This window comes from Melozone crissalis, unplaced genomic scaffold (assembly GCF_028551555.1).
Source record: "Melozone crissalis strain CALT ecotype California unplaced genomic scaffold, PUWL_Pcris_2 ptg000042l_1, whole genome shotgun sequence".
NCBI classification, from domain to species: Eukaryota; Metazoa; Chordata; class Aves; order Passeriformes; family Passerellidae; genus Melozone; species Melozone crissalis.
Genome location: NW_026535820.1, coordinates 32427092 through 32445139, shown reverse-complemented (window position 1 = coordinate 32445139; position 18048 = coordinate 32427092). Strand labels below are relative to the sequence as shown.

At 40.7% G+C, this 18048-nt stretch overlaps 1 protein-coding gene across 1 annotated transcript in view; it reads left to right on the top strand.

Annotated features, from left to right (window-relative positions):
• Nucleotides 1-18048, top strand: part of GABBR2 (gamma-aminobutyric acid type B receptor subunit 2) — a 457309-nt gene that overhangs the window by 436103 nt on the left and 3158 nt on the right. Inside the window, exons 16-18 of the mRNA XM_054285350.1 lie at nucleotides 531-713; nucleotides 2658-2787; nucleotides 11204-11321. Coding sequence (XP_054141325.1) covers nucleotides 531-713; nucleotides 2658-2787; nucleotides 11204-11321 — 431 coding nt within the window. The remainder of the gene's footprint in view (nucleotides 1-530; nucleotides 714-2657; nucleotides 2788-11203; nucleotides 11322-18048) is intronic.

Sequence of the window (18048 nt, the reverse complement as noted above, 5' to 3'; positions counted from 1 at the left end):
AAAAACTAATTAAGTTTCTGTTATCTCCAGAGTGCAATCTCCCATGAGTTCTCTCTGTTAATACTCCTGCTTCATGTCTCTCACTGCTTGAGTGTTACTTGTAACAGTAGGAAAGGAGAAATTTCAGATGAAACTGTGCTTGGTAAGAGGAGGGTTTGGTGGACTGTATTTTTCTTGAAGAAGGAATATATCCTTTGAAAGTACAAACATATCAGTGAAGGAGAAAGATACATATGATAGAATATTAAAATGTATCTTAATATATTATAAATCCAGATAAATATCTTTTGAATGAGTTTTTTCCTAATTTTTGAATGCTTCCCTTCTCATAATCATTTTCATTCAACCTATTCTATAAAGTTATTCAGAAATCATCTCAAGTAGTGCACATGGCAAGCAGAGCTCACTTTCCAGAGTTTTATACTTGAAAGTCAAAAAGGAGCTCTTGGTTCGCCTTTCAGTATTTTGAGATACAAAATAAATAGCTGCAAATATAAAGCAGGATTTCTTAAGGCTTTTCAACCTTTCAGCTCATCACACTGCGAACAAACCCAGATGCAGCCACACAGAACAGACGGTTTCAGTTCACTCAAAATCAAAAGAAAGAAGATTCAAAAACATCGACATCAGTCACCAGCGTCAATCAGGCCAGCACATCTCGACTAGAAGGATTGCAGTCAGAGAACCACCGCTTGAGAATGAAAATTACAGAGGTATTGTTTACTGTATTTACTGCCTAGGCACTTCAGTTTTCATTGGTTTTTTTGTTGCAATTCTGCAATCTGCTTAAATGCTGGCTGCATTTTAGAGAAAAAAGTTAACTTTTCCCATCAAAATAGTAGGAAAGAGGCAATTTATAAGGATTGCTAACTAGTACAGCAAATACGTGGCAGGTGTGATAAAATGAAAATGTGCCTTAGCAAAATGGAATTAAACTTGCCCTATTTATTTGTGACAGGCCAATTACCCTGCTGTTTCACATGGACATGCTGAGCTCCACAGCTCCAGAAGTGTAACCTTTACAAGCAAGCATAACAGAGATCCGCAGCCCCAGGGGCACTTAAGGGCTGTCTTTGTTCCTGTTTGTGGTTGAGTTCTGAGGCTACTGTTGCTGCTGCTATTTCTCAGCCTCTCTGAGAGTTTGCTCAAAAAATTGCTAGACATATTTTTACATCTTCCATGAAACAGAATGACATATTTTCTTAAGGTAGAAAGATAGCTTTATGAATGTGTGAGCTGACTCTTTTGACACAAAGGTGATGGTTGCTTCAGTACCTACTGAGGGAAAGGCTGACTACATGGAGTACATGAATTACATAACAGCTACAGCATGTACATTTGTAGTTATGTCCATCCTTGCTCAGTAGACTTGAAACGATGACAAACCAGTCTTGGAGACTGCCCCATTTTTGAGACAAGATAACCATAACTGATCATATCATAAAGAAATTAACCTGTTCTTAGTCAGTCTGTATTCTTATACCTCGAAGAAAAACTATTTTATTGCAACAGTTATTTCTTTGCCCAGATCCTAACAACAATTGCCTATGTAACTATAAATCATTTACTCAGGCTACCAAAGAGTCCAAAAGTAAAAGGTATCTCTGCCTTATTAAAGAAATTTAGTTCAGCTTTGCTGGGTCCCTTTCATGTGAGAGCCTTGAAATTTTTAATGAAGGCCTAGCTGCCTGCTGGCTATTTCTGTTCCTTTACTTTACTGTAGTTTTTTTCCTACTAAACCTCCTAGCACAAGCTCTCAGCCTGTGCCTCACAAGGCTCATGATGGTGAGCACAGGTAAGGCAGATCAGAGCAGCCACATTAGTGCTTGCAGGACCCTGACAATTCCTTTTGGACTTTGCTTAAATAGATTGAATTCCCAGAACCAGTGGGTCCAAGTCAGTTTCATTGTCAAGGGGATTTGGAACATGCCCTACATGGCTAGCAGCTACATCTCTAGCTCATCTAGTTTGAGTTGCTGTGCCCCAGTTCTATAAGGAAAAACATAAATCTAAATTCAGCACTTTTAAAATTCAGTTAAGCTGGTAGTGAGTGGGACATACTCTGGACACTACACCGTGCACAGCTGTTCACAAAGAGGATTAGGAAGCTTGTTTCTTGTAATTTTCTATTTGGGCTGTAGAAAACTGAGTACAAGTCAGCCTCTGAGGAGAGCAGATTGTGCTCTGCTCAGTGCTGAGAGTGCATTCCTGGTAGAGTTGACTGCAGTCACTCACATGCCATAGCTCCCTTGTATTCTCCTGTATGTTCTGCAGTTTGATGGATGAAACAGTTGTAGCTTTGTATGCCACAGTTTTGCATGTAGATAATAAATACTTCAGAGGTTTTCAGACCGGGCTTTCTTATGCCCATACCTTTCTCATTTGTCAGTACACCTGAATTGTTTCTACTGTCAACTACAAAAGCTTATTCCTCTCCTATGCCCTGTGTGCAATGTCACAGTTGAACACAGTTTTTTACTTGTAGCATTATTTTTAGAGGTAGTGTAGTATTGCTATAAGAAAACTATATTTGTCAGAGTGTAGTAATTGCATTACCACCTGCCTTCCAGCCTAACTGTAGAAAGCTGTTGCCTCAGTGCAGATACCTGAAGCAAGGACTTGTGAATTTTGAAGGGTTTGTACTCTTTGTTTTGCAGCTGGACAAAGACTTGGAAGAGGTCACAATGCAACTTCAGGACACTCCTGAGAAAACAACATACATTAAGCAGAACCACTATCAGGACCTTAATGACATTCTTAGTATACGGAACTTCACAGACGGCAAAGGTGAGCGTCAGTAAAATCCATTAGTAGCTTAACATGCCAAACCTTTGCATTGAATTGGCTTCAGAGCACTCAAACCTTGGTAAGACAGTTTAAATATTTTGATTGAATTACTGGGAGTATGCAGATTCACATAATAAGCTACATGGTACCCACTGATTAGTTATTTCTGTATATGCATATTCTATTGTAATACACATGATGAAGGGGGAAAATTTAAAAAGTGTACTTGTGTTCAGAAGCCAAGTTTTTTGTGCTGCATGGAGAGAGGAAAGCCACAGAATTTTAAACCCAGTTTAATATGTGCTTGCCTGACTAGGATGCTGAAATCCTGCTTTTGGACACTTCTATCAAGCACATAAAAGAGAAGCATGTAAATATTTCAGTGCTGGTTTGGATTCTAAATGCAGAATTGAAGCCACTCGTGTATGAAAGTTCTTCCCTAGGAACTGATAAAAAAGAATTTAATGACAACTTTAATATTCCTGAGTTGTTTCTCCTGTGTCTCTTGCATCGCTCCCTGAAGAAATACATGCAAGAGAATTTCTTCCATTAGAGCCATTTTGCTTTTTGGGAAGCAATAAAATCTGGTGCATAGTGCAATAAAAGTGGAAGCCAGGACACCCACTTTCCATATCTGACTCTAGAATGGATCTAATTTGTGACTTCTGGCAAATAGCTTTGTAAGCTGACTATTACTATAGTGTGTGAAACTTGGTTGCTCTGTGTTTGGAATTTGTATATTTGCATGTTTGCTACACTGCAAGGCTCAGGCTTCTTACTGATGTGGCACCATAGGCTTGAATATGTGGGACAGAAGTTACTCTTATGAATATATTTGAAGAAAAATTTTACAATCACATCAACAGTTCACACATGTTATTGAAATATACTGAAATTTCTGTTGGATAAGGTTAATTTCTCTTGAGCTTTTTGTTTTAACCTGGGTATACACTGGGTTGTATAACTTTTGGCAAAAAGAAGAAAAAGGGAGTGTTCCCAGTGTCCTTTTTAAAAGTAAAAAAAAAAAAAAAAAAAAAAAAAGAAAAAAAAAGACTGAAGAGGGGAAAGGAGGAAAAGGAAAACGTAAATAGCTGCTGGAGGCGTGTGATTATTGGGCTGAGATCAGGAGCAAGAACTAACATCAGTGAGTGGGATGAGGCAGTTTGAAAGGAACACATAGAATGTTCCTCTCATGTCAGATGCTCCAGGAAAAATGATAAATCATGAATAATATTTCAAGCAGAAAAGATACATTGCATTGTGCCAAATGCCCATCTGAGTCTGGGTATGAGAATCAAAAAATGATTCTCAAGAATACACTGGGTATAAATTTAGGATGGATGCTTCCCACAGCAAGATGCACTCCATTAGCAGTAGGAGGCTGGCAAAGAAATCAAGGATAAAATATAACCTTTCTGCACTTACTTGTGGCTATGTCTACAAAAGACATGGATGCCTAACTGCTGCTTTAAGCAACAGCATCCAAGATTGTCTTTGGTCCTAATTTCCCCCAGTACACCTCCCTAGCTTTTACATTTCTGCTGTGGGGTGTGTATTTAAAATCATCTGTAGTCATGGAGCCTTAATGTCCAGAATAGCTTGGAGCTATGTAATATTGGGATTTACAGGGTAGATATTCTGCATACTGACGTTGCTGGACACAGTTTTCTCAATGGACTTACCACATAAAGCCCCACACAAAAGGTGGGACAGATGGAGAAAGATGCTTTCTCTTGTCAAAATTTATATGGAAAGGTGAGAGCATCCATTCACCTGGGAATGAGGAAGGCCTGGATCCCAATTTGCAGAAGGTGTTTGGAGCTTGGTCCCTCACCTGGTGGCAAATACTCCATGCATGCATATTGTAGTGTATCCTGATTCTGACACAAGGGACACTAAATATTCATCCTTCCAGGCTCTGAGCCACTGTGATAAGCAACCCTTGCTAGCCTTTTCCTGTCCCTCCAAATCCATTTCTTCTGCCTCTTATCTTTCCATATTTCCCTGTCCCTTATCTACATCTGAATCTCCCGTCTGTTTCTCTCACTGCACCCATTCCCAATAGTCAACCTATGTGCTTAATATAAATTTGCAGTTCCAATCAAAATAACAAGGCTTTGGAGAATTCATGCTGCTGAGTCACTGCTGATTCTGTGTAGATTCAAACAGACACCACTTAAATGGTACTTATAAAAATTCTGGCCCTTACGGCTACGGGAAAGCTAACTCCGAGTGACATGACTATGCTTTCTGTAGCTATGCATTTCATGAGCTTTCAGTAAAGGAAAGTACAGAAACTTGAAATTATGCATCCCTGGTGGTACTTGAGTGAAGCTTCAGAATTGTAAATAATCTATTAGCATGACCTAGGAGTGACCATCTCTCTCATCCCCACTGTGCAACTGGGGAAGCCAGTCCAATATTAGTTTAAAGGTGATGATGAGGTTTGTGCCTTCCTTGATCTTGTGAAAAATGTGAGCTGGGAGAGTGGGAATAGGACAATGAAGAGAGAGGCTCAAAATAGCAGCTAAAAATCATACCAGATAATTTGCCACACTCACTTTGTTGTTCACTTCCATGTGAATTGTTTTTATAAAAGACCTTGCTGTTCTGGAGGAGCTCACAGGGAGAATGCCATGTAGGGTAACCCCACTGCTATTGCTTACACAAACTCAGGGCACTGCTCTTCACAGAACAGATCATAACATGGGATTTAGGCAATGCAGCTCTAACAAGCCCTAATCAAACTTTAATGTCATCGTACACTTCAGTAGGCTTCTGATCTGTAAAAATTGCCTGGAGTTAAAAATCATAATTCCTATAGCCAAGTGCCAGAGGAGGTTATTTGATTCATCTCTTCCTTCTTCACCACCCTCATTTACATCAAACATATGGATTTAAGATACTAAAGTTAAATTACTTTAGCCAAAATAGGTAGATGCAGCTGTGAACTCCTATATCTGCCTAACCTCAGGCAGTGTTTCATAACTTTGGGATTCCTGCTTAGTTATTAACAGCAAAACCTCCTGGTGTATCCCAGGAGCTCTTTGCTGGCACAGGGACTCCTCCTTTACAGCACACTTCAGTACATCTCATTTAAAGAGAGATATTATCTGAGACACTCAACTCTTGTTCACAAATGCATGATGTCCCTGAGACATCCACAGCAATTGGCTATGTAAGAAAAGCAATTAGGAAAATGTGATTTGTGGTTTATGGCTTGATTGCTTTCTTTTAATGCAGGCTTTTTCCCTGCACTGCTACATAGCTTTGTGTGGTCAAGCAGATTTAGCATGCTCCACAGACTATGGCTCTGAAACTTCAGATGCTGGATTTAAAAGGGCATCCCCTTAACTTCATTTCCTACATTCTTCGGATGACTTTGAGTCACTGTGCCTGCTAGTGACCTCAGCTCTGTGCACAGAGCAACACTAACTGCTCCCCTGGCATTTGTGGGATCTGGTGGCCTTGCTGGAGTGGCAGAGCCACACTCATTACAGCCTGGGTTTGAGGCAGGGATGGGCTCTGGGGGAGGCCAGTGCTTGGCTCAGGCCACCTCTGTAAGAGACAGAGTCATTCAGCAAGAAGAGTCAGGCTTGGAGGCACGGTTGCGCTTGCCAGGCTGACATTTGGAAAAAAGGAGGACAAGTGCCTCAACTGTGATGCTGTTTAAAGGAAGGGAGGAGACACTAGATACTTTTGCTACACTTGGAATCTTACTATCTTATTCTACTTGACTTCTTTTGACATTTTAATACATGAAGTTATTTCCATGTGACATAATTCACAAACTCATGGATTGAAAGGGTTTCATAAAAAGCAAAGCTCAGAAGAAATCCTGCAGAAGAATGCCCCTCTATTTCTACCTTGGCCAGTACATTTCAGAGTAGCATGTTAGGGAAATTAAAGAAATTAGGGAAATTAAGCCATTCTATGGGATGTACAGAAGAAGCAGGAGAGAGCCTTGCCACAGTCCCCTGTTATGAGCAAACCCTTTTTACAGGTTCTCTCTCTGCAGGCGCCCTTCCTTACTCAGAAAACCTTGTGTGTTTCAAGCCAGAAAGCAGTCTTTACTCATTGCTGCAAATGGGCTGGGAGCATTCATTTACATGTCAGATATGCCTACATACTGTCACTTGTCACCCTACTCCGATGTTTCCTGGTGTTAGTTTTTCCCAATGTAAAAGCAGCTCAAAGAAAAACAGATTTCAAAGGCATGTTGCTCACAAATGCAAAGCAAAACAGAGTTCATCTGTGATGGACGGGGGAAGTATTATTTCTATGAAGTTCATGCAATTCAAGCATTAAGGTTGAGATTGAAAAAGAGATTCAAAGGTAAGGGTTTTCAGAAATGACTCTGAAACTCTGGATGCTGTTATAAAGCAAGGATGTAGTTCCTTTCTTTATAGAGATCTGTATGCTAGTTTCTATGAAGCATATTGACTCAATCCTGAAATTGGAGCATGTTTCTGTTTCAACAGGGAGATCAACCCATCAGAGGTTCAGTACCTGTCCTTTCTTGCACAGAAATGAATCTGTAGTAAAGGGAATTTCTTCTGATTTAAAGTAGTATAAATCAGAGCATAATCTTGCTGGCTTTTCTTTTTAAAAAATCTTCCTCTCAAAACGCAATTATCAGAAGCTATGATTTAGATTGTCTGTGCAGAGTGCTTTCTTCAGGAGAACTTTTTTCTGATCACCAGCAGAAAATGTGATCATTTTAATTTTTCCTTTCAGTTTACTTTCTTACCACCCTATTTACATGAAAAACAGAGACTGGCTAGTCATGTTTCACAGTCCAAACAACAGAACTGGGAAAAATTACAGCAGGTTTTCAAAATCTGCCTCTAGTTTTAAAGTTTCCTGAGCTCTTTAGTAAATCAGCAATCTCTGCCAGATCCTGTAAGTCCCTTGTTAAACCACACTTACTTCTTTGTGGAGCATAATATATGTTTTCTAGCAAAGAGAAGCAATAGTAGAATTGAAAGATACTGGATGAAGAGTAGTTCTGTCATCCAGTTCTAAGCCATCGGAGGAATATTGCCGCTAAAGCATAATGATGAAGATGTTCAATAAAGCTGCAGTGTACAAACATCAACCAAACAAGCACCTAGTTAAAAAAAAAAATGTTTTCTAAACTCTTGGAAGAAATTGAAGCATCATCAGTCACCTGGTGCACTCTGCCTGCAGCTGAATGAGGGTTGTTAGTATGCATGGCACATTTGAGTCTGCCCAGGTAATTTTGGCAGCACGAGGCTGCAGAGTGATTACAGGTCACCCCTGGCAGAGGGAGAGGAGAGCAGCTGGGAGCAGTGACCTCCTCTCTGAGCCCCTCGGCAGCCTGCATCAGGTGTGCTCTTGCAGCTAAGAGCTTTGTAAATGGAAGCTGTTTTTTTCCTGCAGGTAGGCAAAGGTCCCAGGCTAAAGCCCTCTGGTTCTCACCAACCACTGGCAGCCAGCTTTGTTCTGTAATGAGCCCATTGCCGAGCGCTCTGTGAGGCCCTTGAGATGTATTTGTCTTTTCTCCCGACAGCTTTCTGAATGGAAAGCGCTCAGGCATCACTTATTCAGACTTCTGAGTTCCGGTTTGAGGTCTACAAAGGTGAAAATTATTTAGAAGGTGCTTCTGGCTAATGTGATTTCAATTTAAAAAGTAGTTACATCATCCCAGTGCAACTTACTGGGTAGAATCTGCAGCGGCACACAGTGCCCTGAGGATGAAGGGCATTTTCCAGCCAGCATACTTAATGGACAGAGGAGGAGAGAGGATGGGGAAGTATCAAAAACACTGCGACACTTTCCAGGGGAAACTGGGAAATCAAATGTTTACCACTACTTTCAGTTGTTCGTGTATATAAAACTAGTTTTCTAAGCTCTTAAGTTTTTTAAGTACATATGGCAATAGTGTTTTTTCTTTAAGCTCAAGCTCCCAGAAGCGTATGACTAAGTGAGAATCTTGCTCTTCATTATTTAAATGAAAGGTAAATGAAAAATAAAGATATTCTAGTTTCCATAGCTGCAAAATAAAAACTTAACAACTCCTCTCCCAAAATGCTTAACAAATAAGAATTACCTTTTTTTTTTTTAATATTAAAAGAAACAAATGAAAAAAGGGAAAAAAGTGTCTGTATTTTGTCTGCATTTTATACATGTACAGTAAAACTTGCATTTGGTAGCCTTGTGTGCAGAAATTTATTCTGTGTATTAAGGGCAAGTCATCTGCAAGAGTGGTAGAAAAGAGTCTATTAAGAATAACACACGGTGATATATGGGCAGTTGGTGTTGAGAGGTGAGTAGGAAGAGAATACATGATTTCTGCTCTACTCTAAACTAAATCCCCCACCTTTTTGACAAGGACCACCTCCTTCTCTTTCTCTCTCACAGCACAGCTGAAAGTACATGAAACTCCTTTAGTGTGTACAACACAGATTATCCTATTAAATAAGAGACTCCCAAACAGCAACACTTGCATTTTCCAATCATTTGATGAAGAATGATATCTTTAGTGTCTTTAAAAAATGTTAAATCGCTTATCTTGGCAAAAGGAGTTGGAACCCTAAAATAATTAAATTTAGAGCTTTTCCATCCCTAATTACAAGGGTTAATCAAATTTTTACTTTGGTCTATATCAAAAAGTCAGCAGTTTCCATTGTCAGCTAAGATCATCTCAGGACTGAGTGTTGGTTTTAATCACGGAAGTAAAAAGTGGTTTTTTCTACATGTCTGTTTATAGACATCACAAGACTTTTATGCAAATGTCAAACTTGATATACAAAGAAATGCAATGTACAGAAAATAAAAACTGAACTCTTGTGACAGCAAGTGCCACAGCAGCAAGCTTCAGGCTGCCCTGAGATGATAGACCTCACTGCTTATCTTAACCACTGTCAGATTTGACTCTTTGCCATACTCCCTTCACATCCAAACCATCAGTGAATCCTGCCATCTCTTCATTTCAAATACACTTCTTGTCACAACTGAATTCCTTGGCTCTCTTCTACTGACATATTTTTGCCCCAGCCAAAGTAGCTTCATGTGTTCTGGTCACCTCCTTTCTCACCCATACTCTTCTCTTCAATGCAACATCATTGAAAATTCTTATCTCCTCTCCTGAGCTGTAGTGATCCCCTTGTCTGCACATTGCTGCCTCCTCACCTACACACTCTGCTGTTTGCTTGTTAGGTTTTTCACAGCAGGAAGTCAATGCTATCAAATAATGCCAGGGATAACCTGGCTGGGAGGGCAATTCTAGATGTTGGACTTTGTCCTCAAAACATTTATGCTTCCAGCTTCTTTCCTCAGTTTGTGTTTCTGCTGCTTGTTTTGTCCCCCCAGTGCCTGTTGACAGCATCTATATTCCTGCCATGCTGGGAGCTGAGCATTATTTGGGGCTTCTGAACATAAGTACAACAGAAAAGCCTTAACCCTTCAAAATGTACCAGCTTTTTCATGCCATTTTCCTTTTTTCTTCACTCTTTTCCTGCTTTTCCCCTTCATACCCACTTTTATGTTCAAATCCTCCAGTACCCACTTCAAGAATTTACCTCAGACTCCTCTTCCATGCTGCCTCAATGCCTGCAGCAATCACTGCTGCTCCATTTGTGTGGCAAACAACTGCTGGTGATGAATTTGGAGCTCTCTGTAATTATTTATGAAAACTGTGAACTGCCCTCATTATTCAGATGCTTTCTGTGTGATTTTATTCGGCTTACCGCAGAAAGACACTTTGAAAAAGCAGGCAGGAACAGAAAGGGTCTTAAAGTGGCTGTGTTTGCCCATGTTTCTCTGGGGGAATGATGCCATGGGCTTCAGCACAGCTAGCCAGGGACACCCAGGACACCCGGGAAAACAAGAATTCTGATCTGTTTTGCTACCACTATGCAGAAAGGAAAAAAGTGCAATGATATCATTAGCTGTCCTTGCTGCAGACAGCCTATGGACCAGTGCAGCTGGTATGATTCATGTTTCCAGGCTGAAAATGATGGCAGTAGCAGATAGGCAAATGACAGCACTTATTTTCCTGTGTGATCGTAAGAGTATCAAGGTTTTAACATCAATGAAGATAGAATTTTTCTAGGAAAAGTCTTAAGAAGGAGGGTTTATGAAAAGGTTACAATTTCTAACTGCAAGAACAGTATAGTTACATTATTTTTTCACATAGCCCAAGACTAGATGAGAGAGCATGATGTCACTTTTGTCACTTTTCTGTTTTTTCGTGATGGTTCTTATGGAGGAACACATCATCCAAAACAGAGGAGTACCAAATTCTCACAGCAAAACTTGAGACTATGCTGTAATACAGGTAGTATGAGTTTACTTTGTGGCATTATGGATATGTGGAAAAAATTAAAATGAAACTATTTTTAAATGGTCACTTGGTCACAGTAAAGTAAAATTGAATGTGTTGTCCATCCAGATGGTGAGAAAGCCATTTTGAAAAATCATCTTGATCAAAATCCACCAGCACAGTGGGGTTCATCAGACCCTTCCAGAACAAGCAAAGATGCCATAGAAGACATCAACTCTCCAGAACAGTAAGTATACATCATTACCTTGCTGACAAGACATTAATTTAAATTGTTATATTTCATCAAAGCCTGTATTTCCCTTCCATGCATTTTTTATGGAAAGACCTTCACTGTAACCCCCTTTCAGTCAGCCCAGGCTACAGAGAGAGCCTGAAACATCTACAGATGGGGAATGTGAATGGCACCTCCTGAAGCACCAGTAGGCAGCAATGTTGTACTCTGTCTCCCTGCCACCAGCTCACCACCCCAAAGGAACTTAAAGGATATCAGGGGCTTTAGATCCTAAGGTGCCCCAAAAACAAATCAACATGCTCCTTTTCTCTTGCTAGAAACATCCATAGCATGATTTCCAAATTTTCTGTAGAGAGTTACAGGATTAGCTGTGCCCAAAGTGTGTGGAGGAGAGAAGAGGATGTACATATGTGCACAAATGTCTTATGACTCTTGTCAAAGGTCCAAGTCCTTCCACACACCAGCCAGAGGGGTTCATAGTGTACACAGACATTTTGTTCTTGTACATTCTTTAGCTAGATGAGAAATAAAAAATGTCCTGAGGGCTTTTCAACGTTGCCATGGCAGCTGGACTTGAGTTTTGGCACAGGAAAGCCCGCACTAAGTAGTTTCCCTTAGAAACAATGCTGCAGCTACAAGGAGAGGATGGCACAAAACACTGGCCAGATTTACAGAGAGGATAGAGTCTTCTGGTGTCAGCTTTTCTCCCTAGGATCCTGTACAATAAACTCGTGTCCTGCCCTCCAGGAGCTGGGCAGGACCTGCCATGGGCAGGAGCTCCGGGAGGCGCCGTTCTCGTGTGTGCCCGGATCTGCCGCTTCCCCACGGCAGCCTGGTTACACAGCATCACTTCATCAGTGTCTGAGCTAATAGCTGTCAGACTCCTGGGCAATTTGAAAGCTTATTTAAAAACAGAATAAATTAAACAAATTACTAGAATGAGTCACGTTACATCAGCAGCAGCAACCCTGATTGCAGATAGTAGCTCCTGTCTTGTACTACCTGGAGCAGGAAAACACATGGATGTCTAAATCTGTCCTTATGCTCAAAGAAAAAACCCAACCAAATCTGCAAAGAAGCTAATTCACACACACCCATATGCACCAAAAAGAAATCCCACAGTAGATGAAATATCTTGTAATTTCACAAAAGCAGGTTTCTTGCTGAGAGAGCTCTCATGACTTCATGGGGTCAGCAGAGTGCTTTAATGCATAGCTATTAAAGGCCTGGGTTTTTTTCAGCACCATTTGTCAGAAATAATGTAGTGTGAATTCAGCCTCATCCACATGTGGCCCACTTACATTAAGGAAGATGCTAAGAAAAACACAGACACTCAGATAATCCAATTGTCTCTATACAGATTTAATACAGACAAAGAAAAAAAAATATTTGGTGGTGACAGAACTTCCTCTAGGCTAGTGATAACTGATGAGAAGACTGAGATTTCCTAAAGGTTCTGGAGAGTGTTTCAGTACAAATCTGAACAATCTCTGACATTTATGGAAAGCAATTAATAAAATCTTGCTGAATCTAAACAGTGTCATTCAACACTTGCACAGCTGGGACTGTGCCAGGTCCAAGGGCCAATCTCTCCCCTGAGAACCATTTGGCACTTTGGGTACCAGAGCCACACTGTCCAGAGACAGTGGATCTGCCAGGGAGGAGAAGTATAGCTGTCTTCAGGACTTCCCTCTTTTTGACAAGATATTGCCTCTTTCCAAAATTTGTACTCTTTAAGGTATCCTTCTGCACCTCTGGGATTGTTTTTCTACTTGTCTGGCAGCACTTCTGTCATTTGATGGTTGCTAAATGTATAATTTTGGGGCAAAAAAAAAGAGTTAAAAGCAAGCTGTGCTTTCTGTCTTTCTCATTTCACTTCATACATAGGACATCTAATAGGTAGTCACACAGTCTGAGAAACTTATTTCTTATTCAAGAACACAAATCTCAAGGAGAATTAGTCCCAAAAGGATGTCCTCTTGGTCATAAACCTGTGAAAGGAGGATGTCAAGACAATTATTTTCCTGCAGAAGTTTTAACTCTTTAATGGCTGTGGGGGAAAAAAAATCATTCCCGCTTCCTGTGTTTGTCAGTACTCATGAGAACTGGCATCTTCTAGTATGAAAGCTCTTATAGAGTCCAGAAAGGAGCTGATTTGGGATTTTTTTTCATTCTTTCTCACCATTAGTGCCACATTTGACTCATTGTAAGATCCCTCATTCTACAGTTGTGCACAAAGGCACAACAGTATACACACACCTCAGGCAGAAATGCAGGAAGTTTTCACATTTTTTGATGGGGTGATGTTTACACTGCCTCAATCAGAAGGTAGAAATTTTTTTTTTTGTGCTTGGGTCAGATTTAGAACCCTGCACCTAAGGAAAATGCAGTCCATAGGACTGTAAAGCATACTAATATAGACTTAGAGCATGAATAGACGAATCTCAGTTCCCTTGGCAGTTCCTGCTGGGCAGGACCCAGTAGATTTTCCATACTGCCATGTAAAATTTTCCATACCCAGTCAGACCATCAGATAAGAGGAGCAAAAAGTGGGCGCTGGCTGCTTTCTTTCCTGTTTACACTGTCTGCAGAGTATAAATTAACACCTCCTATAGCAGGCAAAGTGGTGCCAGTGCACAGGCACAAGCCCTGCCCTTTGATTTCCCATTTTTTAGCACACTCCCCAGCACAGCTGTACCAGTTTGTTCTCTCCAGGTAGTGCCCAGCAACAATCCTGGGGGATGCTTAGCTGTGTGGATAGACACAGTACTGTGCCAGCTCATCTCAGGTCCAGAGAGCAGTCTGAACCAGTTTAAAATAGATATCATTCTTTCCCCAGTAGGATGAGTTGTCTCTCAGGCAAAGTCATCTACTTTCATGAGTATTAAAGTGTGCCTATTTCCTGATGGGCAGTCCTGCTTATCTAAAGATCACATCAGTCAGCTTATCTGCATGATGGCCACATTCAATGGTTTATCTTCTGTGACCCCTAAAGACATCTGCCTGTGCACTTCATTCCTGCATGTTGTCCCTTCTTATCAGTGACCTACATCCAGCAGGTCATCCGTTTTTGGCACCGTTAGAATTTATTCCATTCTCATTTTAACTGCAACACTACGTAACAGTCTTCCAGATCTCTAAGTAGACGTGATGACAGATTTCTGCAGGACCTTATTAAAACTTGCCATCTTAATAGATTATTTCTATATGCAGAGTTTTTTTGTAGCCTTCAAAGCATGACTTCAAAGCATAGCTGGAGCCAGTTATGTTAATTTAAGTAACAAAAAATTCTCATTCAAAAAAGTTGGTTGTGACTGGATTATTACATTGCAGCCTTATGCCCCAGCATGAGCAGACTTTTGTTATTTGGTTTGTTCACTGAGAGTGGTTTATCTATGATCTATCTATCTAAGATCTTACTCAAATGTGTCATTAAAATAAGGTGGGTTTAGAATGGTTAATTCACTTGCTAGTAGAACATCTTGCTTTACTTTAATGTTTTAGAGCTTCTCCAGCTTCCCTGCATTTGCTAAAAATCAACATTAATGTACTGCAGAATTAACTGACACAATCCCTGAGTGCTTAGACACAGTTTACACATTCCCACAGAACTTCTGGTGTTTGACTGCTGCAGCAATTTGTTTCAGTCCCCCCACTTACTAATGGATCTTATTAGTGGTTTTCTATGGCAAAACCTAATTATATTTCAAATGCCTTGGCCCCCGTTGTGGTATTGTGTGTTCCCATGTGCATTGCATTGTGCTCCTGCATTGACACTGGAAGTCAAGGTTTTACCTGATTTTATGTTTCCCTAATAAATGGCATTTATTTTTCCCTAATAAATGGTATGTCTGTACAGAGCTGAGGACACTTGCCCTCACACAGAACCTGATGAGTGGGTGCTCTGTGTGTGGAATCATCTTTGCTTTCTATCTCCTTCAGTGGCTGCCTGTGATTCTAGACCTATTACAGCGACCTGATGAAGGTCTCCAGGGTGAGAGAAGGATGAGAATCTTGTTTGATGATCAGAAGGCTGGATTTATTGATATATGATCTATAATACATTATTACAATACTAAAAAGAATAAGGAGAGAAGTTGCAGAGGCTGCTAAGCTAAGAATAGCATAGAAAAGAAAGAATAACAAAGTTCTGTGTCCAGCAGAAACCAAGGACAAACTCTTTCTGTGAGTGGTCAGCAAATCCAAACACTCACAGAAGCCAAATCACCACTGCACCTGTTACATTCCACACCAGCTGATAACAACTGTTTACATTCTTCTTCTGGGGCCTCAGCTTCCCAGAAGATGAACAAATCCCAAAGAAAGGATTTCTATGAAAAAATGTCTGCAACATAGACCCACCATTACCAACCATTACCTCTCCAAAATACTTGACCATAAATATGCTTTCACATACATATCTGTATAGTGTGGACAACTTGAAACAAATTCCTAGAGTCATATAATGGTTTGGGCTGGAAGGGATCTTTAAGGGTCAGCCAGTCTCATCCCCCTGCAATGAGCAGAGACAACTTTATATAGATCAAGTTGTTCAAATCCTTGTCCAGTTTGGCCTTGAATGTCTGCGGGAATGGGGTGTCTGAGCCACCTGTGGCAGTGTTTCGCCATCCTCATCATAAAAATTTGTTTCTAAATCTACCCTCTTTTGTTTAAAACCTTCCACAGCATCCTTTCACTCCATGCCCTTGTAAAAAGTCCCTCTCCAGCTTTCTTGTAAGCCTCCTTTAGGTACCCTAAGGCAGCTTTAAGGCCTCCCTGGCACTTTCTCTTCTCCAAGATGAAAAACACCAGCTCTCTCAGCCTGTTTTCATGGAAGACATTCCCCAGGCCTCTGATTTTCATTGTGGCCTTCCTTTGGACTCGCTCCAGCAGGTCTTTATGCTTCTTATGAGAAGAGCTGAATGCAGTATTCCAGGTGGGGTCTCGCCAGAGAAAAGCAGAGGGGCCGCATCACTTCCCTCATACTGCTGGCCACACTGCTTTTGACACAGCCCAGGATATGATTAGCTTTCTGGGCTGCAAGTGCACATTGCTGGGCCATGTCCAGCTTTTCATCCACCATCACCCCCAGTTTTCTCTTGGCAGGGCTGCTCTCGATCCCTTCATCCTCCAGCCTTCATTGATACCAAGGATTCCCCTCAAAGCATTGCAAAGTGTGGCAGGAGTGGAAGAAGGGAAAATCACTGATATTGGGAGGAAAGAAACCTAAAAGCAGTGAGGCAAGGCACAAAATTTGCTTTCACTTCAGGCAAAAATACCAGGTTTGTTTGGATTTTGCTACTCGTTTTATTTTGTTTTGTGTTTCACTCTAGGGGTTTTGTCTACAATCTTGATTGTGTGCAAGTCTCCAGGCCACAGTTCTCTGCCCCAATTCCAGGAACCAAGTTTTCAAGTGAAAGTAAACTTTTAAGTACAGTTAAAGAAAAATTTGCCACCCACTGCAGCCACAGTTGGCATAGCTAAATAAACATGCTTTGTCGATGGTATGGCTAACACTGAAACGGATGGAAAAAAATCCTATTCACTTGATTATGCAACTGGATTCTCTTGGAGTAGCTTCAAAAAGCCCTTTAATGAGAAGCCTATAACAGTTGAACAAAGTAAGCATTTCCACTGGTGGGAAAATAAGTGCAGGCAATTCTGCATTTGACCCCTCAACAAGAGACAGAATGACAATCCACAGCATCAGGCTCATAAGGATTCAGCACAGGGAAACATCAAGCCATGCCTCCTCTGCACTCCTTGGGAACAAGGCATGACTTCATTGATAGCACCAGAAAGAGCTGAGCACCCTAGCAAAACAACAATGAATGGATTTTGTTTAGTTCCAAGAATGCATTGCCAGCACTAGAATGATCATCACTGAGGACTAACATTGTGTGAAACTTTAGAAAGGAGTTTGTTTGAGGGGGAGCAACAATGAGAAAGAGTTTCCTGGGTAGGCAGACAACAGCTACTCCTACTGCACCTCTGTATAAACAAGCTTAAGTTTTCAGTGAAGAAACTAATGAGGAGAACAATACATTTCTTTCTGTTTGAATTTAAAAGCTATACTGCTTGGTCCCCAGGCAGTGCAATGGAAGCCTTAGTATCTGTCTTTGCTACCTAACACAAAGCAAAAAAGCAATTAAATGTCATTTGAATCAAAAAGGCTGTCCAAAGGTTAGCTTTCAAAGAAACACCTCTTATAAAGGCCTTTCTATACACTGACATTATATCAGATAACAGACAAACATAAATTTAAAACTCTATTATACTGATGCAATGCTTTCTATGGGCATTTTTGTCCTGAAATCCAAAAGTCAGTCTTCCGTTCAGCTCAGTCACCTTGACATCTCTCTTCTCTTTAGAAAGTGCCTCTGTGTTTCAAGCGGAAATGTCTCCAAATACAAAGCCATCCTGATGATAAAATGACTGAAAACGTCTTTTACACTAGCAAACCTCAACAGGATTTTGATTTTGTGGAATGTGCTAATATATCCACAGCACAGGGGTAGCAGAGCCCTTTTCTCATGGCACCATCCTCTCGAGGGAAAGGCTTAGATGCAATACCCATGAGCATGATTTAATATTCATTTAAAAAAAATAATTATACCTGTTGTCATGATGCCAATCCACTTGGAAAACTAGATACAGAATGCTGGGTTCTAGAACACTGAATTTTAGTATGGGTGTTGGGCAGGACTGCTGTTAGAGGGCC